The following is a 24,495-nucleotide window of genomic DNA, read 5'->3' on the forward strand; positions in this document are numbered from 1 at the left end:
TTTTGGCATCAAAACTTTTTTTTTCGATTTCGGAAATTTCATGTTCACCATTTTTGTTGGCTTGGAGAAAGAATTATGTTGTTACGTTTAATAGTACAACTTGAGAAATTCACGAATAAGTTCTACCCATCCTTATGAATTTTTGATAAGGCGCTCCACAGTACAGTAAGACGCATTCACGTCAAAACATATTCTAGCACTCGAAGCGAACTCAAAAATATTCACCCCTGCCAATTGCCATGTGGACAATTCTTCGTGAGGTTTATAAGGCCATATAAAGAATCGTAAACATCGTCGATGGCATAGCTCTGAAACACTACGAATGTTCAAAAGTTCTAGTGAAAACTATCGTAGGTTGAATGCGGGGTTATACAAAGCCTACGTTATGCGGGTACAAACTGATCTTCGCCGGAATCCCAAAATTTTTTGGAATTTTGTGAATTCTAAAAGTAAATCTTCATCTGTTTGTTACGATGGTGTTGTATCCAAATCAACATTGGAGTCTTGCGACTTGTTTGCAAAGTTCTTTGCTTCGGTATTTGCTGGAAATACTGCCTCTGATATCGAAGCTAAGGTTGCAGCGTTGGATGTATCTGAGAACTTAGTGCACATCGACACTTCCGATATTACTCCTGAAATGGTTGTTGCGGCGCAAAGAAATTGAAACGTTCATTCTCGATCGGGCCTGATGGTATACCAGCAGTAGTCTACAGCAATTGTGCAACTGTTTTAGCCGTTCCTCTCTGCTTGATATTCAACAGATCATTTGAGGAAGGAATCTTCCCGATAATTTGGAAGCAGTCTTATATGTTTTCCGTGTACAAAACCGGTAATCGTAACAATGTAAGGAACTACCGTGGTATAACGAATTTGTCAGCTGCTTCAAAACTCTTCGAAATAATAGTGAGCAATGAGTTGTTCTCTCGTACAAAACATTACATCTCAGTTGATCAACACGGCTTTATGCCCGGGCGTTCGGTCAGTACTAATCTTCTGGATTTTACCTCGACCTGTATTTCACGTTTGGAGGAAAAAGTACAAATTGATGCCGTATATAGTGATGTAAAAGCGGCATTCGACCGAATTGATCACCGTATTCTTTTGTGCAAGTTATCGCGTCTGGGCGCAACACAAAAGTTCATTGACTGGCTTGCTCTTACTTAAGTGGTAGAGTCTTACGAGTCAAGCTTGATTCCTGTATGTCATCCTCGTTCTCGAACATATCTGGTGTACCTCAAGGCAGCAACTTGGGTCCACTTCTGTTCTCGCTGTTTTTAACGACGCTATTTTGCTGCTCGATAGTGGCTGCAAATTAGTTTACGCCGACGATTTGAAACTTTACCTTGAGGTACGCTCTATTGACGACTGCGTGCACCTTCAAAAGCTTCTGGATGAATTTGTTACCTATTGTCGAAGGAACTGGCTTATCGTCAGCATAGCAAAATGTCAGGTAATAACATTCCACCGAATTTTGAATCCATTACTTTTTGACTATAAAATTGACGGACAAACGCTTCAAAGAGTTGATCGGGTTAATGACCTTGGTGTTTTGTTGGATTCCAAACTAACTTTTAATTTACATCGTTCCACATTAATTACAAAAGCGACTCGACAATTAGGATTTATTGCTAAGATCGGACGTGATTTTAAGGATCCACATTGTTTGAAGGCATTATACTGCTCGCTAGTTCGGCTTATACTTGAAAATGCTAGCATAGTTTGGAGTCCGTATCAACTAGCTTGGAGTTTACGAATTGAACGTGTGCAGAAAAGATTTGTTCGATTCGCTCTAAGGAATCTACCCTGGCAAAATCCGCTAGATCTTCCACCGTATCCCGATCGCTGCCGTCTGATTGGTTTGGACACACTGGAACGGCGTAGAAAAATTCAGCAAGCAATTATTGTTGCGAAAATAGTAAACGGCGATATTGACTCTTCGAAGCTTTTATCGAGTCTTGATTTCCGTGCTTCACAACGATCGCTACGTTCTACTGGTTTACTTCAACCGAGATTTCACCGAACGACGTTTGGATTCTATGAACCGATAACAGCATGCATCAGAACATTTGGGACTGTTGAACATCTCTTCGATTTCGGCGAACCTACACATAAATTTGCGCAGAAAGTGTTACGTTCCATTATTTTATAACTTGACAACATTATATTCATTAAGACCTTTTACTGTCGGATGAATTAGATAAAAATAAATAAATAAATCATCGTAAACCTGGGTTAATTATATTTAGATATGATTCAATACTCAAGAAAGCTTGAGATCAACATGAAATATATTTGGATTAATTCCATTGTAATAATATCTTGGATTTTATTTACGACTTTGAGGTGTTCTATGAATTAAAAAAAAAATATTCGCTTTGATTTCTATCGTGAATGTATAGATAAAAATAAGGACAACTAATCGCCTTAAAATATACACACTTCTTGCAAAACTCTGCATGACTTATAAAAATATTATTTGTGATTCATCGTAATTTTGATATGATTAGCTTTGTTGTGTCAAAACTTGTGCAAGCGCTCTGGATATGAAACACAAAAGTCAATCGTATTTTCTAAATATTTTAATTGAAATTTATTTTATGCCAATAGATTATATTGTAGAAAATTAATATTGCGGACATATGACTTTCTGTAATGCAAATTACACTTAACCTAAAAAATAATACATCCTATATCTTACAACGCATATCTCATAAATGTTCATTAAACCCTTTAAATTTGTTATAATTGGGTTTGTTTGAACTTTTGATGTTGGACTACACAACTAAAGACTGTCCCAGAAAGTATGGACGCACTTTGATTTCGCTGTAAATAATTCACAAGTGTTAGACATTCAAATTTTATTCGAAATACTGATAATATTAGACTACAACAACAGAACATTATTCTCAACATTTGCTACTTAGCCATTGTAGACTAGCTGGCGCACCTTTATGTGAACGTTCCTCATTAAATTCCGTACTGACTTCTTGGCGACAAGTTTTGACACTTATTATTTTTCGAACTGTTGAATGGTTTCGGCTATCGAGACATGTTTCCTAAGATGTGCCTTCGTTAATGCCCAAAATTCCTCAATTGGTTGAAGTTGTGAGCAATTTGGTGGATTCATGTCTTTTGGAACGAAAGTGACATTTTTGGTAGTATACCGTTCTACCGTTGATTTCGAGTAGTGGCAAGAAGCAAGATCAGGCCAGAAGACAACAGGATCCTTGTGGTTTCGAATCATGGGTAGAAGTCGTTTTTGTAAACATTCCTTTATGTAATTTCGCTGTTCATTGAAGCAGTGGTGACGAAGGGTTTCGAAATCTTACCGCAGCTACAAATTGCTTGCCAGACCATAGCTTTCTTACCAAATTTTTCGACTTCAATCGATGTCTCGGACTGGTTTAACACTTGCCCTTCTGGCCTCGTATAATATTGTGGTCCCGGCAAGGATTTGTAATCGAATTTCACGTAGGTTTCGTCGTCCATGATTATGCAGTTCAAATTTCCAGCAAGAATCGTATTGTACAGCTTTCGAACCCTCGGCCTGATCGATGCTTCTTGTTTTGGACTACGTTTTGGTTGTTTCTTCTTCTTATAGGTTCGAAGATTCAAACGTTCTTTAGCACGAAGAACATTTGACTTCGAAGTGCCCACTTTTTTGGCCACATCCCGAACTGAATCCTTCTTCTTTTGCTCGAACGCCTTCAGTATACGTTTATCCAACTGAGGGTTAGCAGGACCTTTATTTTTTTGTCCCGTTTTCGGTTTATCCTCAAAGGTGTTATCCTCGCCGAACTTCTTGATTGCATTTCGAACGGCTGTTTCACTTACTTCTTCCATTTTTGCTATCTTTCTCAGTGACAGTCCGCGTTCTGTGCACCATTTGTACACAATTTTTCGACGTTGTTCTGCTGAAAGTCCACGCATTTCGAAACAAACTAATGGCAACGAATAAACAACTGCACAAGTGGTTATATAGGGTGATTTTTTAAGAGCTTGAGAACTTTTTTAAACAATAAAACGCATAAAATTTGCAAAATCTCATCGGTTCTTTATTTTAAACGTTAGATTGGTACATGACATTTACTTTTTGAAGATAATTTCATTTAAATGTTGACCGCGGCTGCGTCTTAGGTGGTCCATTCGGAAAGTCCAATTTTGGGCAACTTTTTCGAGCATTTCGGCCGGAATAGCCCGAATTTCTTCGGAAATGTTGTCTTCCAAAGCTGGAATAGTTACTGGCTTATTTCTGTAGACTTTAGACTTGACGTAGCCCCACAAAAAATAGTCTAAAGGCGTCAAATCGCATGATCTTGGTGGCCAACTTACCGGTCCATTTCTTGAGATGAATTGTTCTCCGAAGTTTTCCCTCAAAATGGCCATAGAATCGCGAGCTGTGTGGCATGTAGCGCCATCTTGTTGAAACCACATGTCAACCAAGTTCAGTTCTTCCATTTTTGGCAACAAAAAGTTTGTTAGCATCGAACGATAGCGATCGCCATTCACTGTAACGTTGCGTCCAACAGCATCTTTGAAAAAATACGGTCCAATGATTCCACCAGCGTACAAACCACACCAAACAGTGCATTTTTCGGGATGCATGGGCAGTACTTGAACGGCTTCTGGTTGCTCTTCACTCCAAATGCGGCAATTTTGCTTATTTACGTAGCCATTCAACCAGAAATGAACCTCATCGCTGAACAAAATTTGTCGATAAAAAAGCGGATTTTCCGAATGGACCACCTAAGACGCAGCCGCGGTCAACATTTAAATGAAATTATCTTCAAAAAGTAAATGTCATGTACCAATCTAACGTTTAAAATAAAGAACCGATGAGATTTTGCAAATTTTATGCGTTTTATTGTTTAAAAAAGTTCTCAAGCTCTTAAAAAATCACCCTGTAGAAGAGTGTAAACAACAGGACGCAGCCATAAAAATTGACAGATTCTGAACCATTGCGAAATGGCTACGGTTTTTGGTTGCGTCCATACTTTCTGGGACAGTCTTTAATGTCAAAATTACCATTAATATTTGTTTTGAACATTGAGACAGCAGCTATCTACTCACGTATAGACGTAGTCTTAAGCGGTAACAGTGCAAAAATCCACGCACACTCACATTTTATTAAATTTTAACATTCCAACAGAAAATTTTCGGCAATGGCAAATCCTCGTAGTGTGTAAATTTTTGGTGGAAGTGGAATCTACTCAATGAGCAAATCAATCACGAAAACTGTCCATTTTATTCTCGCTAAAGTTCTCAAATGCGCACTGTAGAGGACTTACAAATGATCAAAATTTATTGCTTTTAGAATATCTAAAAGAGGTTCACAGGGTTGCTCTTTGAAAATTTGCTCATTGGTAAGTCTAAGATTGATGTCAGATTGAACGAGGAACGCAGACCGAAGCGAAGCGATTCAATGCGATGTATTGTTTTAGTATCGAATTCACTCTGACAGGTTTGCTTTGATCAAATGCATCTAGCTCTCACGCGCACCTCGACGCTTCGTGTGACGCTTTCACTGTGACAGTAACCTAAGTGTACACCCATAATCAAGAAGAGGGCGTCTCATGCTTATGAAAAATAATTGTTACGGTCGTGGCTTATTCTTAATGGCTTAAATCTATTATTTTCGGCGCCCCATGGATGTTGGCACAATAAGTTCCTCCAAATCAAAACATTCCCGGTCCCTGATCTATCCAATTCAAATTGGGCGAAATTCCATATGGAATTGATATGCAAGTATCGAAAAGGAACTTTACTTGAAAATTTTCCACTTAATTTTAATCGAATAGGACACCTTATCGGTTCATTCTATGAACATTTTTGTATTCAGCTGAAACTGCCCTAATTTATGAATCGGTATTATGTTATAAACAAAACAAGAACCAAATAACCAACCGCCAGTATCAATCAAAGTCTGTGTACGGTTTCTCACCAGTATCCCAGAAAATCAATTACAAAATCGAATCATTCAATTACAATTCCACTCGTCCGGATTACGTCCGTTATGTTTGCTGGTTGCTGTTGTACAGTGGCAGCGGTTTCATCGTTCACCAAGTCAACGCCTTCAGACATGAACAGAATTTCTAAACAAATGAAAGAAAATCTAATCAAGAGAGAATTACTGGCACTCTGCCGGCGATGGGAAAATTGTTCATTCCGGAAGTCCAAACAGTTCGTCATGTCGCAATCGTAGAAACGAAAAACTCCCGGGTGGCTTTGTGGCGTCAACGACGATGGGGGGGAACCGCAGAACACGATCAATCAGAGCCAAGTACAAGTCACAGACATAAAAATAAATTATCGGTAGTACACCGGTCGATCGCTGCTGGGTGGTTGGAATCAGTGCCGAGGATGCGGAAAGCTTCTCGTTAAACGTAAAAGTGAACGACAAAATCGTCTATAAATAGCATGGTAAACAAGTTCCATCCTCTGTTTAATTAAATTTCATAAAATATGTACCAGGTGACTGTTCGTATGTTCGTGAGTTAAAGCCCCTGCAATGCGCGCGAATCGATGAGTTGGATGTGGCTCGGATAGAAGGTCCATTTACAAATCGACAGTAATGAAGTTATCTAGCTATTCGAGTGCCGAGCTGTTCTACAGATCCGCCTTGATCAAGTTGTTTCATATGTGACTAGGTCGGGGTCGGGACCGATGAATTATCACGAGCATCACGACATTTCGCTACTAAGGACAAACTTTAAGTGGTTGAAAATGGCGACTGAGTCATTACAATAAGGGCAGCGTATGTCATCGAATCCGGATGAACTGCCGGCGATTGCATCATTTCATGACGGCCAACAGAAAAAAAGTCATTAGAATAATAGAAAAAAAAAACCGACGATAACCTATAACAAGCACTTTTATCTGTTTCATGTTGAGTAAGATCCCATTAGAAGAATTTCAAATTAACACCTATCAAGCAGAACAGCCAAAGTGAGGCTCTCACAAAACAGCCGTGAAGAATGTGTTTGAACATAATCATTTTGGTTCAAAATATCTGAACAAGTCAACGGTTACTTGTACGTGACTTACAAATTACTTCTTCTCATTAGAGAAATTTTTCCAATCTATTCACGTCCTAATTGGCTTTTCGGAAACTCTTTAACAAAATTAATGGCACAACAAAAGCCCCTCTTATCGGAGGCGTTAAAAAGTGTACCAAACACTGAACGCCGAATGGATGCTCCAGTGTTAGGTCAAAGCTCTAACTGATCTCGCCTGCAGACGAGAGGCTTCAAATATGAAGTGCAACATATCAAAATATTGTTCTCAAACCTGTTTCTAATTGCCGAACCTGGTTTGATTTGCCGTCGGTCGGTTAGAGCTCTACCCATTCTCTATGTTAACTATGTTAACAGCAGCGCTCATAGTTTGTGTTAGATTGTTAGGTGCTATATAGCGCCCGCGGGTTGAGAAAAAAAAATCCGAAACCTCCATAAAAGGAAAAGGCTCAAATTAAATTAAGCTCGCCGACTTTAAAAGGTGCCTGGGAAAGCGCTCGTTTTGAGCAAACACGCCCCAGATCGGTAGCGGTGTGGTTGTAGGTGTAGCATTCGAACAAACAGTCAATGCAAGCAAACTGAAAAAAAAGTAGCTCTAAATAGAAAATCAAATTCATCACAATCACGGAACCGAAAAACTAAGTTTAATAAAAATTCGAAATGCATTAGAGCAGTGGTTTTCAAACTTTTTATGTTGCGGGCCTCTTTGGAACCTTAGGAGTTCTCCGTGGTCACCGTGGTGTAAATGTTATGAGATGGAATTATATTTACACCCTTTTTCAAAGATTACATCATATCAACGAAAAATGATAATTATGGAACGAAAATTATCAGTTTTTGCATAAAAGGGATGTTCTAAGTCGCATTAATTTCCATGCTGGCGACTGGCCGATTCATCGATATTCGTTAAAAAACCATTTGAATATGGGAACGGGTTTGATGAGTTGATGTTTGAAAACGATGTTTGAGGTGGTTCTGAGTTCTAAGATGGTGACTTCCGATTAATTACTATTGCTTGAAAACTCTCACAATTTGTATCGATACTACTCGAATTGCTCGAATACCTTCACGAGGGGCCGTATGAATAAAACGTAGCAAGCTTGAACTTCGGTACTAAATGCTACATATGGATCACGTTCCTGTCAAAAGTAAAGGCTTTACTACACAACAACTTTCGAACATGTAGTGGTGTTTACTACAATTTTTTGGTAGATAGCTTTAGAGGTTGATACTCGTGTGTTTGCTGATAAAGTGAAGTGAAAAAATCAAACAAAGTAACATTTTGCAGCAGAGAGTAATTTTCTTGTTTTGTGCATACTAATTCAAGATTTTCCGGCTCCGTGTCCATACGGTATGCAGTAAATGCTCAAATTCGAAAGTAGCATTAACTACATGCTCGAATTTATTTTTTCATTCGTACCAAACTGCGTTATACTCATTGGATTTTGTTTTTGAGAATATACTACAAACAACAGACTTCACTACAGTTTTATTCATACGGCCATAAATAAAATAAACCTAGATTCCCCAGTGTAATAGCATAAATCAAATAAACATAGATTTCCCAGTGTAACAGTAATGTAGTTGAGCAACCCGTGACACCAAAAGCACCGTCTGGTGGAGAATGGGTGCGTAAATGCTCCTGAAATGCATGCAAAAAGTTGCCTGCGCATTTAACACAACCACAGTAGCTAATGGAAAAAGTACACCCGTTTGTCACTAGAGGTGCTGTTAGTGTCACCGTACAGTGAGAAATCTATGTTTATTTGATTTATGGTAATAGTGAATGTGTAATATTGTTAAATGCGCAGGAAACTTTATGCATGCATGTTAGGAGCATTTACGCACCCATTTTCCACTAGACAGCGCTTTTGGTGTCACGGGTTGCTTACCTACATTACTATTATATTGGACAATCTATGTTTATTTGATTTATAATACGCCCCAAAATTTATATTTTCGGAACGGTTTTAATGAGTAGGCGCTTTAATTTTGTGAAGCAGTAGTATAATATCTGCGGCAGATCCGAAGTATAGCCGAATTTAGTAAAAAAATACTAAAATACCAATCAAATCAGTTTCAAATTATCAAGACTGTTGAAGCTGCTTAACAAGTGCCCTAAGTAAAGAAAGCGAAATTTTGGATATAAAGAACTGGAGCAGATGGCTATGCCATCTTGGAATTCACAACCACCTCATCCATCGTTTTCGACATCTATTCATCAAACTTGTTATTGAATAGGTTTTGAGGAATATTGTAAGAGGTGATTCTGAGGAATATCAATAACCCGGAAGTCATCATTTTGAAGTTCAGAACTACCTCAAACATCGTTTTCCGATATCTACTCATCAAATCCGTTCCGAAAATACCCATATTGTAAGGATTTTTAAGGAATATCAATCATCCGGAAGTCGCGATCTTGGATTTTAGAACCACCTCAAACAACATTTTCCGATATCTACTCATCAAACCCGTTCCAAAGTTACCCATTTTGTAAGAAGTTTCGAGGAATATCAATAAGCCGGAAGTCGCCAACATAGAACTCAAAACCACCTCAAACATCGTTTTTAAACAACTACTCATCAAACCCGCTCCAAAAATATTCGTATTGTAATGATTTTCAAAGAATATCAATAAACCGGAAGTCGCCATCTAGGAATACAAAACCACTTCAAACATCGTTTTCCGACATTCACTCATCAAACCAGCTCTGAAAGAACACATATTGTAAGGGTTTTCAAGGAATATCAATTAACCGGAAGTCGCCATCTTGGAATTCTGAACCACCTCAAACATCGTTTTCCGACATCTACACATCAAACCCGTTCCAAAAATACCCATACTGTAGAAAATACCCATACGAAACAATAGAAAACGAGGTGCTTCAATATTTCAACAGCGATGCAATCTCTTGATTCCGGCATTACTCAGCAGAGTAATGCCGGAATCAAGAGATTGCGTCACAGTCAAAATGAATGGTGAGTGTAAATGCAAACAGAAACGATTGCTTTGTTCATAATTGAAAGAAATTTATTTCGGTTATAAGGAGGAATTTCCAGATCGAAATATAGGATTTAGTATATTTGCAGCATTAAGACTAAAACACTGCAAGTTGCTTGGAAGTTCTGGTTCACATAACATGTGTTTGCACAATCCATGAGAATGTTTCATTAATGATTCAAGCTGTTGAAAAATATTTCAAGTATGATGATTAGAATTATTATTAAAAAAGCTATTATGTGACTCATCAAAAAGATCCTGTTACCTCCGTGAATGCAAAAGTTGTCCAGCGACACAAGATCTGGAGAGAAGCGTTTTAGACAATTTCGAGGAACGTGATTTGACTGAGATAAGATTTGAACAATGGGTTTCTACTGACAGATGTGATCTAGAGAAATTTGTCAAACCAGTAGAAGAATATGCAGCATATTTTTGCGAAAAATTAGAAAAACTTGTGACTCATGGATTTATTAAAAATCAGCAATCTGATTTTCTTAAAAAAGGCAAAATCTAATTTAAGGACCGGAGAAAATGTAATTATTTGTGATTTTTCTGAAAATTTTTCGTTTGTGCTTCAGGATGCTGCTCAAGAAGAATCAGAAACATTTAAGTTTCTTTGTGATTTCAGAAGTGCTTAAACACGATACTATCGCGGTTCAAGTGTCATTTTTGAAAGACAAAATTCGAATTCAAAAAGCAATATTTATGTCTGACGGAGCTGCCTCGTAGTAGAAAAAAAGAAAAAATTTTGCAAGTATCTGTAAATTTAAATCAATGTATAAAATTGATGTTAAGTGGCATTTTTTTGCAACTTCTCATGGTAAAGGACCATGTGATGCACTCGGGGGTAATTTAAAGCGAATGGCACGACGTGAAAGCTTGGCTAAACTACATGAACACCCAATCACAACTGCAAAACAATTATATGAATGGACAGAGCAGAGACGTCGAGAGGCATTCACGACCATGTCTTTTTGTTACGTGTCACTAGAAAAATATGAACGGGATGTGACCGAGTGGAGTAGTGTTTATAGGGATATCAAAAATGATCCCAGGCACACAGAAATACCATTCTTTCGTTCCGATTTCAGAAACCACAATCGTCACAAGACTGTATTCGAATGACGATGCACGTAGTACTCATACAATTTTCAAAAACTTAAAACCTTAAATATAATAAAGAATTATTCATGTACATGTAATAATTGTGGACATAGCAGGCAAATAAACAATTCATGAATATATAAAAAATGGTGTTATAATTAAATATCCAAGTGTCTCAAGAACAGCTACTTTTAGAAAAAGGATATCATAAACAAATTTATTACCTTTAACCTGTAGAATAATATTCTACTGTTTAAATGATTATCTTTCAACGAGAACTTGAGATTTCAAATATATCTGTAAATTGTTTTAGCTGTAACTTCTTCATTTTTTAAAAGGATAGGATGGGATAGCCATCAATCTGTAGGTTATAGTAAGAGCTTTAAAATAAAAATTATCAAAAAATATCGAAACGTTGATTTTTTTTATTTAGTTTTTTTGGTTCATTTTGAAATTATTGAGAAAAAAATCATTTGTTTTTCAGTGTATATTTTTTTAGAGTGCCTCATTGATTCCCTACAACTTCTTCCTGGACGCCATTATTGTACGATGAACGGTTTCCGAATTACAACGAGAAGACCTTGATCATTTTCATGCACCCGTAAACTGTTTTAGCTGTAACTTCGTCATTTTTCAAAAGGCACGGATGGGATAACCATCAATTTATAGGTTTCAATAACAGTTTTAAAATAAAAATTGTCAAAAAAAAATTAAAACCCTGATTTATTTTCAACTTTTTCGGATTATTTTGTAATTATTGAGAAAAAAATCAAAAATTTTTTTCGGTGTATATTTTTTTAGAGTGCCCAATTGATTCCTTACAATATCTTCCTGAATGCCATTTTTGTACAATTAACGGTTCCCGAGTTACAACGATTTGAAAAAGGCAATTTTTGTGAAATGCAAAAATACATACGCCCTTTTTAAAAATCAGTCGTGAGTCGGATTGACCTCTCCATCGATTCAAAACTTATGGTTTGCATACTGAAGCCATGTGCAAAGTTTCATCCAAATCGGAGAAGGTCGATTCTGATTTTGTCACTTTTTCGTCTACTCATTCCAGGAATTGCTCATATAGAAAACAAAAATGTGTTCCACATCAAAAATTGTTGTAAACTGGACTCAAAACCGTTATTCCCATGCTTAGGGTCAAATGAAAGGTCTTATGATCCTACCAAAAATTAAGGCATATTTTCAGATACAACAAAAATTTAAAACGTCGTTCACAGTGCGATGGAAAAACCATATAAAATCTTCAAAATTTGAATAAAAGCTAGTAGAGTTTGTACGTCATGTTAGTTGGTGGTCGTACGAACCGACTTCGATTATACTGGTTCTCGGGTTCCGTTGCCGGAAGTGCATATAATAATGAACCCACTTCATTTTCTTAAGGATGACTTACGTGTGCAAAGCACCGTTTCATTCTGTATGTTATACTAGTTAATGTACAAGCAATTCCTTGGTTCTTTCAAAAATCGAATAGAAAAATTTTGAATAGTATACCATGATATTATACATGAGAAAGGCATCATCACACCACTAGGTGGATTAAAACAGGTTTTTTACTGAATGTTTTTCTATTGCATTTTTTCACTTTTAGTTGATGAAGATTTTTGTTACACCATGTACAAGAACAAAAGAATTTACTTTTGGTAACCCTTGGCATTCTTATTTGTATGACTAGATGTTTTTTCTGGAAGACACCGGGTCCTCAAAAGCCACTTTGACTTTCTCAACAGCAGTAATATGAAAGTTATCTGAAAATTACAACACAGGAAAAATGATGAAACTTACACGACGTGTAAATCAATAGTACTACAAAATAGACATCACTTGGAACGAAAATCTAATTTAAGTTCAGGATCGATGTGAAATTACATTTTTCATTGAAAAAGATTGTATATTTAAAGAAACGCATAGTTTCGCGAATCAATTCTCCATTCAATTGCATGCTCAAAAATATGGACCTGAAAATTAATGTAAATTCTCAAAATATTTTTATCTGTAGAACTCGGATCCATTCGAAATTTTACCTGTATCCACTGGTAATGCCTTGAATTGATACATACATACATACATACATACATACATAAAATATGAGAAAGGCAGAATCACACCGCTAGGAGGATTAAAACAGGTTTTCAATCAGTCCTGTCGAGCCGAGTCGGTCTTGTCATCCGTGCAAAATGATGGTTTGCCATACTGAAGACTTGTAGAGAGTTTTATTCAAATAGACGCAAGTCGATAATCAGCTTGTCTTTTTTTCTGTTGTGTATTTCTGGAAACGTTCGTTCATGCTATATTGCTGAAATATGTTCTGGTATTCTTTTATGTTCTGGTGCGATGAAGAATAGCTGGTTGAAATAATGATTCTTGAATTATTTACATAAACAATTAAAACTTGAAAAGGGTTATTTTTTTCCAATCGCACTAGACTTACTTTTCAGAAAAATGCAATATCTCTTTTTTGTTTCCCAGAATCGAGCAAAGATCAAACTCCGTAGTAAAACATAATCCTGGTACATGAGCGCGACCTGTGTGAAACTGTGAGCAGTTGTTACGTATGCCAGTGACACCCACACGCATAATCACATTGAAAGTGTAATTAATTCTGTTTTCTGTTTGCTTTCTTGTTTTATTTTTCCTGGTCCTCTTAATGCTCATTGAAGGAATAAAACGCAGCATATTCGAGCGCGTTAGGAGTTTTGGCTCTTTGCTCCATTCAAGCCCAGGTTAGCAGGTTAAATCGATATAACTAGCCAGACAACAACGTGCTTTGATGGGCAGTGAAATGAAGACGAGCAGGATTGTAGGAAATGAAAAAGAAGAGAGCGAGAGAAAGAGAGAGAGAAACTGCTAAGTTGAATTGAATTAAACGGTTGTACATACGATTACTATTATTTCTAACACAAGGCGAGTGTTGGGCGCAGGCATTATGAATTTAATACTGATGTTTTATTGTGGGAGCATGAGTTCGCTTCCCGTCATTTATCATTGGAAAAGGATGGTACAGGACAGGTATGACTGTTACGTGCCTTCCTGGCAGTGCTACAATATGTTCATAATAATTTTCTGACAGTTTACAATTAGTGTGTGAGACCAAATTGGCGAGTTGTTTATGTCGAATGAAAGAAAGTCGTCAGCATGTGTTCCACAGGAAAACGATTCCTACTATTGCATACAACTGCTCAGAAGTACATTTGAATAACCGGTTAAAATTCAAACTCCAATTCCTACATGGAACGCAGCCCACAGGCTCTATTCAATCAACACTTCGAATAGCAACTACAGTCTGCTTTGGCATCTCACTTGATTTGATGGCCTATTTGAGTAGCATACCAGGTGCGATTTTTGGCCATCGACCGCCCAGTAGACCACTAATTTGTTTTCTCCATTCAGTCCGAAATGGAACCAACAATGGCACCAAATTTGACAGCATCGCACATCTCGCCAGGAACCTGAGGTACTCCAAATTCCATACCTCCCCACATCATGCATTATTCATTCGAAAGATTTGTCACAGCTTCTACAAACAACTGAACCGCTTGTCCATGGTCGGTCGTACGGATATTGTTGCCGAGCACAAAATCAAACAGTAGTGACTGAGTGACTTTCGTAATCCCACCAAACGGTCTGCCAGTGACTGTTGACTGTTACAATTCGAGCCCGGGCCGAGTTCGAGGAATTTCTGGCAGGCTTCTGTTTGTCTGGGTCCAATATTTATGCTGCCAGGTTGTCTACCGGTGCTACGTTCCCGCTGACTCCGTTATCGGAATCCGAAGATCTGGCATCGGAGAGTTTACGTACCCGCTGACCAAAGGGTCTTCTCTAATTTGTTATTCAAAATCGGTACAAATAGGACAGATTTTGTTTTCGGTGAGATTTGTTTATGCTAATGAGTGTTATCTATTGAAGTTTGGAGAAGTTATCTCAACAACCAGCAACGCTAACCGACCGGGTGCTGGAATGGAACTAGAAAGACAAATTCTTTCCAAAGATGTTGGTTTATTTTTCTCCTTACTAATCGTATGGAAGTGGGCGAAGAGTGACAATCCAATTAGTATAAACAGCAGACAACGGAAATGAATCGCTTGGTGTGGTGGATTAAAGTGAAGGATTGTTTCATGTGTATCAGGGCAGGGTGTATGTTATATGAATAAAGTTGTTTCTGAGAAAACAAATGTCGTTTCCGAAATAAAATGAATCAAACACCCGAGAAAATTTACAATAAACAATACTTTGGGAATGAGGAATCCAATTGCAGTGAACTACTCAACTACTCAACTGTTCGTTTCAGTATTACAAAACTTTCAACTCAAAAAAGGTGTTTACATACATGTACAGCAGCGATCGGTAAACTGCCACAATTCACAAGTTTTGCGTGAATATTAATTGTGGTACCTTCCGTACGCAACCGTCAAACCGATATTATTTTCATTCTTCTATTCGCCCCTTTAAGTGATGGTATAAAACTTTTAACACACTTTACCCTATAATTCCGAAACCGGAAGTCTGATCCAAATGAAATTCGAAAGATTTGTGTAGAATCATAAGACTATTCATCATAGGACTATGCTTAATCTACCTAGCAGTGAGATGATACTTTTTTATCAATCCGCATGTGTTTCAGTTTTCATGACATTGTTTTAATGACCGTCGTTTTAAGCGGCAATTTGAGATATTAATCACTCATTACTCTGTAATGTCGAAACTGCAAATCGGATCGAATTTGAATCTAAAATTGTGACAATCGATTAAACATTCCATGATATGATCGAAGTAATTTCCACTTTAGAGTTTACGGTAATTTACGGTACTTCCAAAGCCGGTATTCAGGAACCAGCATAACCCAAACCGATTCGTATGACGAATAAATTGCAATAGTTTTGAGTTCAACTTTAAAGCTTTTCGGGATTGCCATATTCTATATCGATTTGAATTTTAAAAATTCATCATCCTGTAATTCCAGAATCGGAAATCAGAATTGAATGAAATTAATTAATTTTGTATGGAACTATAAGTTTATTTTAATTTGAATTTTTGTTTCTGAAATTCGATTTGGCTTTTTTTTGAGAAAACGATTGAGCTTTGAGAAACGATTCGATACCGAAACCGGAATTTAAAAATCGGTGTTGCCGAAGTCAGGTAAATTCATCTGAGAAGCTGTATAGTTTACATTTGTTCTAAAATGTTTGAAAATCAGTGTAGATACTTTGAGAAACCGTATTGCGAATTAAATCCGAATCGAAAACTGAATACCACTAAAACTGAAATTAGTTTATTTGGTTATCGACTATCCAAATCTGCAAACCCGATAAACCTGATTAATGTATGTGAAATGGACATTTTTATACTAATCACCCTGTATCCCCAGAACCGGAAGTTGGATCTGACTAAAAAGCAAAATGTTTTATAGGATCTCAAAACTTTTCATTTGAATCTTAGATGGTTTTCAGATTTCATTTGAATTTTAGATCGATTCAGCCATCAACGAGAAAAATGAGTTACACAATTTTAATTTCGTTTCACATTTCATCCTGTAGTTCCGGAACCAGAGGTCAGAACCAAACATAATTCAGGAACCTTGTTTGGGAGCATACGGCTTTTCATATGAATCTGAGTTTGTAGAAAACGGTTGAGTTATCTCCGAAACAAATTGATGTCGTTTTCGCTTGATGTCGAACCTAGCTCAGTTTCCACCCTAACTGCTGTCAAATCGTTTGTTTGAAGCTAGTTTCACACCTAGTTTCAACATTGTTGAACTGAAAATCGAGTCAGTTTCGAATCCGGTTTTTATATCAGGGACAAATCTCCAAATATCAAGTGGAACGTGCCATTTGAGCCAATTTGTTCTGATTTGTTAAATGTGTTTGTTTGATGACACTACCCTGGGTCAGTTTCAGTTTTCTTAAGCGAAAACGACATGAGTGAAATGATTTGTCATACACTCATTTGCTGATCTCGACGAACTGATTCGAATGGTATATGGGTGTTATGTTCTTCCAGCATTTATTGCTGCAAGTAGTTTAAATCAATATAATTATGGAATTGCTTTCAACTCGAAAATTCTGCCATCATCTGGTTTACATATGCCATATTCAAACGATTATGTTGCCAAAAACGAACCGTGCTAAAATCGGTCCGAAGCAAAATGTCATGAAAAAGAATGCTGTACACAGTCTTTTTGGTACTTAGAAACAATTGTATGTAACAAGATTAAAATCGTGTTTCACGTTACTCCCAAGCTTTGCTTTTTCATACAATACTCATAACTGCTACTACTGGAATAAGGCGAAAAGTCGCTTACACAAAAATGTCGATATATCCGTTAAAAATGGACAGATTTTAACAATCTATAGCTTGTTGGATAGCTATTACCGTGCGGAATCTAAGTCTGGAAACATATTCTGTTTTTAAGGTCAAGTGTGACAGATACTGTCAAAAAACTAAAAAAATTTACATAAAACTTCGTATAACTCAAAAAGTAAACATCCTATCTCAAAACCATTCGATAGCGTTCTGGGGAGACCTTTCATTTGCGACTAGTTTGATCAAAATCGGTCCTACCATCTCTGAGATCTTGACCTCTTTGTTGATAACACACATACAGAAACACACATACAGACACACACATACACACAAGGACATTTGCTCAGTTCGTCGAGCAGAATCGATTGGAATATGACATTCGGCCCTCCGGGCCTCGGAAAATTTTTCTAAAGTTTGAGCGAATTCAATATCTATTTATATATATATATATATATATATATATATATATATATATATATATATATATATATATATATATATATATATATATATATATATATATATATATAATCGGTACAAATCGGTCACGTCCTCATTGAGAAAAATAAGTACGCATATTTTAATTTGTTTTGCACATTTTACTCCATAGCTTCGGACCCGGAAGTCAGATCCAAACAAAATTTAGGAATTTTGTATGGGATCACAAGACCTTTCATTTGAATAAAAGTTTTTAAAGCGGTTCAGCCATCTCTGAGAAAAGTTGGTGCACTTATCTTAACAATTTTTTGCTCTTTTTACTCCACATCTCCGGCACTGGAAGTCGTATCCAAATAATATTCAGAAATGTGGTATGGGACGTGAAATAAACATTTCAAAAGCAACAAATGACCAAAAAAGCTATCTTTCAATTCAGACAATTGAAGCTTTAAGTTAATACGTGACCTTTTTAAAACTTATGTTCAACTAATAAAAGTTATGTACTGATACAAAAAAAACAAGTAAATAATTTGTAAGATCATCTACAGAGTATACAAAAATAACAGCAGCTAATCGTTTGGTTAACATAATATTCTTGCGTAGGTTTAATAATAAATGCCGATAGACATATTATGATATTTAAAACATAAGTGGAATCTTTTATATCAAATTCATATCGATGTGATTACATCGAAACCTCCAATTACGAAAAAATTAGGTTCGTAAAACGAGGTAATTTAAAAAAAATGCTTACGTTATTTAATATTTGGCTTAAATAAAGGTTTTGTGTAATGAATGTGGAAATCCCCAATCATATAGGTATTTTCGAAATCTAAAAGCTTTGTTTAAGGACGTTCTGAGTCCAAGATGGCAACTTCCGGTTTATTGATATGCTTTGAAAACTCATACAATGTGAATAAAAGTTTTCAAAAAATGTCAATATACCGGAAGTCATTATATTTAATTTCGAAAAGAGTTCAAACATCGATTATTGACATTCAATCTGTTCCGAAAATACCATTAAATAAAGGGTTTTCAAGGAATATCGATAAACCAAAGGTCGCTATCATGGAATTCGAAACATCGTCAAACATTGTTTTCCGACATTTGTTCATTAAATCTCTTCCGAAAATACCTATACTGTAAGGGTTTTCAAGATATATCGATAAACCGGGGGTCACCAATTCGAATTTCGAAACAAGTATTCAAATTATAAGATTTTTCAAAAGCAAAGTCTTGGCATTACATTCCTTTTGTGGAATTTGGCCTTTCTGTTTCAACAGACTTCGCAGCCGCCTCTTAGTGTACAGAATCATTGCATGGCTAGTACTATGGATCCTACTGACACTAAGAATCCTTCCAGGTCGGGGCTTGAACATACGAAGATTTTTCATAGATCTTTCAAGGAACATCAATTAACCGAAAGTCGCCATCTTGGATTTCTAAATGACTCCAAACATCGTTTTCCAATACCTACACATCAAATCTGTTCGGCAAAAAATCAATATTGTAAGGGTTTTTAAAGAATAGCAATACACCGGAAGTCGTCAGCTTGGTATTTTTAACGTCACAAAATACCCATACTGAAATCAGAAAGAGCCATAATTGCTCGAGTTGATAACAAATCTTATTCTCAGTTTGATGTTACTGCCAAATAACGAAAACAAAATTGAAATCAGTTATTGTTCTGCCCTGACATTACTGAAAACAAATAAGCCGCCAACAAAGGATAAAAAATAAAATGGGTAAAACATTCTCGGGAATATACATTTTAGTTGATTTTACTCGCAACAAAAAGATACTTTTGATGGTGATGGTGATAAATTTCTCTTTTTTTTACCTTACTAACTGTAAAAAATATATTCGACTAATTAAAAAGTACAAACAGTATACTTAACGTGTCCAATGACTCAATTTTACTACTTAACTTGTTAGATGACTCAATATTAAATTCGTACAGAATTTTACAAGCTCCGAGTGTAATGAGCACTCGACTACCAAGTGCCGATGTACGAATTCATATGTATCGATTATTATCTCTGTGGCTCAATTCATTAAATGGCGTGTTTTGTGATCCAATGTTTCTCGTTTCAAGTCGCGCTGTTTCTATCGATATTTTGTTTTTTATCTCAATTTGATTTCAATCCATGTAATTTTCAAATCACACAGTTTTCCATGTTCTTCTTGAATATAAATTCGTGTGAAATACGACGCTCCACTTATGTTCATCTTATGAGATGTAAAATCACAAGACTTTTTGGAACTGTGTCTATATGGAAACATTAAATAGATATATAGATTTTGAGTGCTGTGTGGGGTCGTAGTACTATATTCAGTAAATTGAAATACCTTGCTAATATATGTGAAAGTTCTTGTCAATCCAAAACCTCCTTGGGATGGTATGGGATTATTGTGATGAGTTATGAGGAAATGCTTGTTCATCCAAAAACTACTTGAAGTATAGGGCTTGAGATCTGCCAGCGTCACCAAATGAACTAACAAAATCCTTCTACACGATCCATGCTCGTGATACCACATGCAAATTATTGGAGTGTTATTATTGTGAATAAAAAAGCTACCTAGAGTTCAGGCCTCAAGATCTACTAGCATAACAAAGTGCAATAACGACTTTAATCTTCACGATCCATACTCGTGATTCACTGGAGTTCTTGGATGACTGAAAATGTTTCTGAATAAAGATGTGAAGATATAGAACGGAAAGATGAGACGTGAGAAAGAACCATTTAAGCAAGCAGAAATTTTTTAGTAACTTTTTCTGCTACAGAGAAGTCGGCATCTGTCTGATCAATGCAAACCACTCGAGTCTCTGATGTGCCAGAAAATAATTACGAAGGTCCATTGTATTATATATCACATTAGAGACGAACCAGCCTCCGGTTGAGTCTCTTAAATGAAGAAAACTAAACTAACTCATATCTCACTTAACTCAAGGATTTTTTTCCTTCTGAAGGTTTGATACTAGTCTGAAGTGCCCTTCTTAAAAATAATATCATGCAGATTCAAGTATTTATAGCTTCACCCATGCACTGGATATTATGGCTGAAAAAATTCTCTTTGACTCGCGCCGAGTGCGTGTAAGTGACTCTGCTTACATATCCGCTCAACCCATTGTGTTCGCTTTTTGTAACAGCTAAAGTAAGAAGATGAATCATATCGGGTTTACTTTATGTCTACCTTTTTCAACACTTTACGAAGCTTTGGGTGTATCGGGTTTGTGCATTCCGAAAAACGCGTTTTCAAAAAAAGTTTCCCAATCGCATTGCTTTCAGTCGTTCATCTGAATCCTGTTTTTATTCGAATTTCTACCATCCAGATGCTTAATATGTCTTGAGGTGTTACACAATTCAAGATTCCTTCTACATGTGTTCAGTCCTGTTCGATCCAACCAAATGACTACCGCTTATCTTCATCGACATCGGAGAAGTAGTCCATCGCCCACCTAACAGTGAGTCAGTACAATTCCATTCACGCCCGTTTCGATAACTTTTGCTTTTAAAAATACACTCCAAGTGTTTATTTACACTTGAAAGCTCACAACGAGCATCAGCTGCTTGAATTCCATCATCTGCCCGTTTCCCGAGTCGGGGTTGGCGGGTTTAACAGCGCATATCCCGATTGCGGTGCGAGATCTCGTTCAACGCCACCGTCTTCCAGCAGACGGCAGCCGAGCACTTGATATCTGGCCACTTGTACAGTTCTCTCTCTCTCTATCCCGTTCCCTCTCGGTTCAAGCCTTTCGTGCTGGGGAAGTTTTCGTTGGGACTGACTAGAAAAACAGCATCCAGATCCACACATGCGCAACGTAATGGTAGCACTTGTTCCGCACTGCTGCGGTCAGGGCTTCTCAATCTCGGACCATAGTCATCCGAGGATCCCCTGCAGAAGTGCTGTTATGATTATCGATCAAGAGTCTCTAGATCTGCTTTTTTAATTGCTTGAATAAATAGAACTTCTGAGCAGACATCGCAGATCATGGCCGTCATCAGAGTGAGCTTTCCGAACCCGTACGCCATATGGTTTGTTTTTGAACCAGTGGCTTAAGTAAACACCGAACCATGCCCTTTCGAGGGCATCCGAAGAAAGAAAATTAGAATAATGTTGAATTTTTAACGAGCATTGAATTTATTGTGAACTTTGAGAAGGTAGCATTTTCCTACTGTTTTGGGCTAAGAATAATTTATAAAAATAAACACACATTAGGTGAGAGGTCATTTCAGTGAGGTCCAATCGTGCAATCCGAGAAGGTTATCTAGTTCAACTTGTTTAGGAATGGGGCAATAGAATTTATATCCTCGCAGTCTGGAACCATTTTTCCCTTGAATTGAATGCATGCTTCCGCGCAAAGATGTCCTTCGAAAAATTCTCCAAACATCTTTTTGCACTGGGCACAGTTGTTGATGCAGACTCCGATGATGTCATAGCCTCCGAGTAGATCTGGTTTCAGGAATTAAGAATTTTAACCCTATTGTCAATCAGCACAGAGTGGATTATTAACGAAAAACTTACCGATTTGAGGGTTTGCTTCCACACGATGCAGTGTAAGTGCAACTGTGAATAGAATGAAGCATGCTGCCAGTGGAGTAAATCTTAACGATGCCATTTAATTACTGTTTGATAATGCTAAAGCTATTGCGAGGCTGATGTGGATGCTTCACTGATGGAATGCAGTACTCTCAGGGGATTTTTATACAGATTTTTCCGGATGTTTATCAGACCAAAATGAAGATAATTGATTGGGTGTGGTGCTTCCGATTGCAATTTGTGACATTTTTTCTCTGCTACCGAAATGTATCTCTCAGCGAAATGGTCGTAGTAAAATTGGCGCACGGTTGAACAGATAAAGTTGTTTTAATACTTTATAACGATTAAATTGATACGGTTACTGAAATTTGAAATTTGCTCGATTTTTTTTATAATACCTGAATTTATTTTCAGATACTATCGAAATTGTTCGAGCAGTTTTCAAACTGTTTCAAGAAATTTAGAGCATATTTGAAAGTTTTACAGAAATTTAAAAAGTAATCATTGCTCAGAGATGAGAGTTCAATTTCGAAGTAGTTGAGCTTGTTTGGTCATTAATTGTCGAGGTCTACAAATTTAAATTGTTTTGAAATCTGTTTTCTAGTTGCGGAAGTCGGATTCGGATAAAAATTCATTTTTTTGCGGGAATATATAACCTTTCATTTAAATCTCAGTGGAGTGGATCTAAGTGCAAACTCTGCCCAATAGTCTCATTGCTAGCACTGCATAGTTTGCTCTGGGACTACGTAGGCATTCCATACGAGATTGCCAAAAACATAAAATTGTTTGAAATTTCCTGTTGATTTCGAAATAAGTTGCTGAAATAAATACAGCACCCTCTTTTGTAAATTTTAATATTTCAATGTCATCTATGAATCTACGAAAAAACCGTACGATCTGCGGTAGTTCAAATATTACCCCAGAAAATTGTTGAACTGGATGTGCAAAATAATATTTTTTGAATTAAGTTTACGTTTCGTCTTCGACTCATCAGTGCGTCAGCAGATTATGCTGACGCAAACCCCCGGATCAACATAATCCGCTGAGCAGACGTAAAGTTAATGCTATTTGCAAGACACTTTTTTTGTACACAAGAAGTGTAACGTCTAAACTGACGTCTCGAACAAAACAAGTTTCGGCTTACTGGCCGTACAGATTGTGATAATTTGAAGGGGAAAAAGCTTGCTTTTACCCCCAAATTTATGCTAGGTGCACATAACCATTTTAAATTAAGTTTACGTTTCGTCTTCGACTCATCAGTGCGTCAGCAGATTATGCTGACGCAAACCCCCGGATCAACATAATCCGCTGAGCAGACGTAAAGTTAATACTATTTGCAAGACACTTTTTTTGTACACAAGAAGTGTAACGTCTAAACTGACGTCTCGAACGAAACAAGTTTCGACTTACTGGCCGTACAGATTGTGATAATTTGAAGGGGAAAAAGCTTGCTTTTACCCCCAAATTTATGCTAGGTGCACATAACCATTTTAAATTAAGTTTACGTCTGTACGGCCAGTAAGCCGAAACTTGTTTCGTTCGAGACGTCAGTTTAGACGTTACACTTCTTGTGTACAAAAAAAGTGTCTTGCAAATAGCATTAACTTTACGTCTGCTCAGCGGATTATGTTGATCCGGGGGTTTGCGTCAGCATAATCTGCTGACGCACTGATGAGTCGAAGACGAAACGTAAACTTAATTTAAAATGGTTATGTGCACCTAGCATAAATTTGGGGGTAAAAGCAAGCTTTTTCCCCTTCAAATTATCAATATTTTTTGATTTTGGTCGCGAAAATGTCAGGTTTCAGCTAAAAGTCAAATTTGGGTTATTGGTTTTAGCCAGAAGACAAATATGAACATATTCAATTTTGCTTTTTTTTTCTATAGAGAGATAATAGAATAGCAGGAGAAACTGTCTTTCGACTGGAGCTTAAGAGACCCATAGTATTATGTGCCATTCGGCTCAGCTTGACGAGGTCGGAGATTTAATGGTAAAAGTGACGTTACGCGTTGTTTTTTTATTTCTCAATTTTCTCAGAAATGGCTGAGCCGATTTTAACAAACTTAGGATCGATTTATTGATTTTTAG

General features: G+C 36.9%; 1 protein-coding gene across 1 annotated transcript; it reads right to left on the minus strand.

Moving 5' to 3' along the window:
* Positions 1–21,983: 21,983 nt before the first annotated feature.
* Positions 21,984–22,530, minus strand: LOC131436478 (eclosion hormone-like). Its single transcript, XM_058605205.1, has 2 exons — positions 22,392–22,530; positions 21,984–22,319 (listed from the first exon to the last, which is right to left on the minus strand). The coding sequence occupies exons 1-2, from the start codon at positions 22,483–22,485 to the stop codon at positions 22,135–22,137; spliced, it is 279 nt and encodes a 92-aa protein (XP_058461188.1). The 5' UTR covers positions 22,486–22,530; the 3' UTR covers positions 21,984–22,134.
* Positions 22,531–24,495: the final 1,965 nt, after the last annotated feature.

Source organism: Malaya genurostris, chromosome 3 (assembly GCF_030247185.1).
Source record: "Malaya genurostris strain Urasoe2022 chromosome 3, Malgen_1.1, whole genome shotgun sequence".
NCBI lineage: Eukaryota > Metazoa > Arthropoda > Insecta > Diptera > Culicidae > Malaya > Malaya genurostris.